The sequence below is a fragment of the Egretta garzetta genome, unplaced genomic scaffold, assembly GCF_000687185.1.
Source record: "Egretta garzetta isolate BGI_Z169 unplaced genomic scaffold, ASM68718v1 scaffold159, whole genome shotgun sequence".
Lineage (NCBI taxonomy): Eukaryota > Metazoa > Chordata > Aves > Pelecaniformes > Ardeidae > Egretta > Egretta garzetta.
This window is the reverse complement of record NW_009260762.1, coordinates 449,203-453,502: the sequence shown is the minus strand read 5'-3', so window position 1 is coordinate 453,502 and position 4,300 is coordinate 449,203. Positions and strand designations below refer to the sequence as shown.

Sequence of the window (4,300 nt, the reverse complement as noted above, 5' to 3'; positions counted from 1 at the left end):
CACTTAAATGCAGCTTTTCTGAAACTGCATCACAGCTAGCAGCCTTGGAATTGTCTGCAACAGTGCTGGAATGTCATGACAGCCACCACCAAAGGACTAAATAAAATTCATTCTCATCTTTCAGAACAGGGCAGCTGACTTAGCATTTGAATTTTAGCAGCAGAAGGGGGAGGAGGGGACAGGAATGCAGTACCTGTTGATATGATGTTGTGTAGACCATAACATTCTGCTGTTGGCCGTCTGTAGTTATTAAGCCTGCTGGCAACTGGTTAGCTGAAAGGAAGATCATTTTGAGAAAGTTAGATGGGAACTACAACATACACAGAGCCCTGTCTGATGTGTCTGTCACCATTAAATAACCTTTAATTGCAGTCCACTCCAGGATTATGGAGCCATTCCTCTCCTGACAGCTACCAGCCTACACCGCCTGTTAGAAACACTTGTTACTGAGCGTTACAAGTGAACAAGTTTATTCCCATTAAGAAGAAACACTTAAGAAACAAAATTCAACTTAATTTTCCATCAGATAATCTAAAAGTTAAGACTGCACCTTGTTCTTCCCCTGTACATTTCCGAAGCAGAACACTTCACCACTGAACACTGGCATATGGAGGTTTGCTATCCTGACCACCGAAAAAGCAACCTCCAGCATTCAACTTCCCAAGAAACCTGGAGAATTCAGTTTGTTTTGTTTAGACATAGGGTTAGCGCTTGAGCATACAGCTGGGCGAGGAACTCAATCACATCACTGTGCTGCTTTATTAGACAGCGACGCTCCAAGATAAACCTTTGCAATAACACGCGCGTTGAGCTCCGCGACATTCAGGGTAGGGATGTTACAGCTGCTACGTGGAAGCAAAGCAGCGAAACTCTTAAGTCACTGCAACATAACATCCTCCACTGGAAGACAAACAACAACAAAGGGGCTTTCTTCTTTCTGAAGCATGGCTGTTACTGTGTATAAATAAGACTTACAACCCATAAAAAAAATGTTGAAAACACAGTATAATCCTCACAGCTTTCATTTGAAAGCTGACGCTTGGCGGGGTTTAAACTGGGGGTTTGGGTTTTTTTTCCCCCACCTTCATTATACTAAGTTCCAAAGTTGCAAGTTAAGAGATGCATTAAGATCATAGTGAGAAGGGGCTCTGACAGGTCCAAAATTTTACTGCCTTTCGATGCGCATGTTTCACACCCAACACAGTTTAACGCTGAGCCTCTGACCCAGCCCAGGCGTTAGGCTAAGACAGAGAGCTAAGGGTTATGCCACCGTAGCACAGCTATTACTGCTTCTTCTGCAGCGGGGCCATCGTTCTGAATAGATCTATAGCTGCCCCTATGGAGAGAAATACCTGCAGCACTGGACATGATCAGTTATTTCACAGGATTATTTTTTTTTCTCCTTCTTCTACTACTGCAACATCTCCTTCGTATCCTGCCAAGGCTTAGTATTTGCTTCCAGAGCTGCTCTTTTCAAATCACAGCAAATTAAGGCTTATTTCATAGAGTACACTGAGGCTCCCAGGCCTGAGATATTTGAACAAGTGACTAGGAGCAGATCTTCAGCCTTCTGCCATTTAACAGGGACCATCTCAAATTTGGGAAGGGTACACAGGATCCACAGATATAAAGGGATTCCTTTTTTCTGGTGGGCATCATACTCAGACTAAGCAAAGCATGAGCATCCAGAGGAGAAACTTTTTGTGAATTTGCCTCTCTGCCTATACAAAACGAGGTACTGGATGCAGACACAATCAGAAGTTCCCAACTATATATTCTCCTGCAGTTCTTCAGCTGCAGCTCAAATGCCTGAAGCTCAGATCAGGATATATACAAAATAAAGCTTTTAGAACAATTTCTATATATTGATTAGACAAGCTTCCAAGCCAGACAGACTCCCAAGAGCTGCAATCCAGAAGCCATCAGCAACATACCATAAATAAGTTGGGCCTATAGTTGTGCTAGTGTCTTACTTCTGAACCAGAGCTATTACATATGAGTGAGTATGGATAACAGTTTACTAATTGCATTGCCTAATTTTAATTATAAAATTAAAATAGTCATAGGGGAAAAAAAGCTTTCTGTAAGTCTCCTGCAATATTTAGATTTAGATTCTTTATTTCCAGCCAGTTTTCTGAGCTCCTCTTCCAGGCTGGTAGAGACCTGAAGAGTCTGTACTGTTTTATATAGCCAAAGTCATCATACTGGGAGCAAAGTGCGTTTCAGACCTTGAATCGGTCACTTCAGTCCTCAGGCTTTGAATTTTTGCTAGTTAAGTAGTTTACCCGTGATTTTAAACACCAGAATTATCAGCTACTTGAAAAACTAAATCTCATCAGTAGATATGACTAGAGCTGTGCCTCCTAACTCTTCTGCTATCAGCTTTGGGATTACCAGCCCATAACACTTAAAAGTCAAGGTGAAGACTCCATGCAAGAATCCAGCATCAACAAAACCAACACAAAGACCCAACAAGTGTCAGGCTTTAATTCACGGTATAAGGAAGAAAAACTATAGTGAATGCACATGACACTCCCTGCCCTACACAATTAGTTGCCAATCTGTGCATTCTTTTGAATATAAGAAATACTAAGTGTTTCAGAATTATATGAAGATGATTTTCTTCTCTGGCTCATTTCTCAAAGACGAGCTCCTCCTCAAGTCATCAAGTAGAGTTTATTTTACTTTTTCCCCCCCAACAGTCTTGCAAGCAGAATAAACGTGGCCTAAATATGTAGCTACTGGGGGGGAAAAAAAAAAAAAAAGAAGTTTGCACCTTTCATAACAATCTGTGTTTAAGTGTAGAGAAAAAAAATACTAGCATCATGTATGTGTTTAAAAATCTTCCACAGTTGACATTAGCTATTACTAGAGTGTCACTGTTTATCACTGTATTACTTCATTCCTGACCATAAATTCTACTGACTGGGAGGAGTTTATCTGAGCACAGGTTATCTTCAAGACACCTCAAATGAAAATCTCAGTGGATCACACTGTAACATGTGGCCAGTCCAGGATGTATTCTTCAAGTAAGATTTCTGATGCTTAAAGGAAATGCTGTTTTTAGAAAAGCCACAGTAATAATACAATAAATTAAAAAGTATTACTTACTAAATGCTTCCTCTGTGAGCTCCTCACTTAGACCATCTCCAGTTGTAACTGTTCCCCCAATTCCCTTTTCTCCTTTCGAAACCTGGAGAGAGGTTAAAAAAAAAAAAAAAAAAAAAGAAATGTATTAAGAGTAGAGTTGGCTTGAGGTTTTTTCAAAACCCCAGGAACTCTAGCCAAGATTTGGAACTCATAGTAGAGTCACTGTGCAGCAGCTGCAGTTTGAAATCCAAGTCCTGTAAAAGTCCATTGGATTTAGGAACCCGCATAGTACAAGAAGCTATGAAGGGTGTTTTTCATCTTAGCCATATTCCTCAGAAACAAAAACTCTGCAAACTAGGATTGTGTAGTTCTAAGAAAGCCTTTCACCTTCTGCAGAAAGTCCAAGATCTGCAGCAATCCAGAAGGAGCAGTTAAGAGCATTTACAAGAAATCACAGAATCTCAAAACTACCGAAAATGTGCAACATTTGCTTACGAACCCCATGCAAGTGCCATCATCATACAACTAAGAGTTGACATTTAAAGCCAAGATATTGGATTTCTTTTCCCACATCAAAGACTACAGCCAGAAAGGATATCAGCACAGAAAGCCAAGGCTCCCAGCCATCTGCATGCAGTTTTACAAGTATGAAGTTTGATGCTCTATGCTATTACATAAGAACTTCTAAGAAAATAATATAGGTGTAAAAAGCAGTCTCTGCAACTGTTTGATGTAGGCTAAATACTAAGCTACAAACCAGAAATATTTCACTATATAAAGTAACCTGAAGACAGAACTATCAGGAGTGGAGGTTAATACTGATGAGCAAAGCCATCCAACCCATCCATCCAATTAAAACCCAATCCCACTACCACAGCATATACATCTGCAAAAGCGGTCACTTCAGAACGGAAGTAGCATAGACCCACTTCAGACTTCTCCAGAAGTACTGAAATGAGTTAGGCACTACTTGCATTTTTAATTTAAGCACGTACAGTCCTTTGGTGGCACGTGCACCTGCTACATAGCGCTGGAAGACAGCACACAGCAGTTCTTCAGCTTTTAGATACACATCCTGTTGCACAGTTATCACAGGACATAGCTTCTGGGAAGGGGAAGCTTCAAGTGCTATCAGCAAATTAAATATCATCAGCGTGTCTGACCTCATTAATTAAAAAAACCTTAGATTTACAGAACAAATAGTCTGAAG

The 4,300-nt window shown here is 40.4% G+C and overlaps 1 protein-coding gene across 1 annotated transcript in view; it reads right to left on the bottom strand.

The window, feature by feature from the left end:
- The window catches only part of NFYB (nuclear transcription factor Y subunit beta), a 10,419-nt gene that overhangs the window by 1,682 nt on the left and 4,437 nt on the right, over positions 1-4,300 (bottom strand). The window contains exons 5-6 of the mRNA XM_035901476.1: positions 3,112-3,193; positions 194-273 (exon numbers count right to left, since the gene is read on the bottom strand). Of these exons, the coding sequence (XP_035757369.1) occupies positions 194-273; positions 3,112-3,193 (162 nt within the window). The remainder of the gene's footprint in view (positions 1-193; positions 274-3,111; positions 3,194-4,300) is intronic.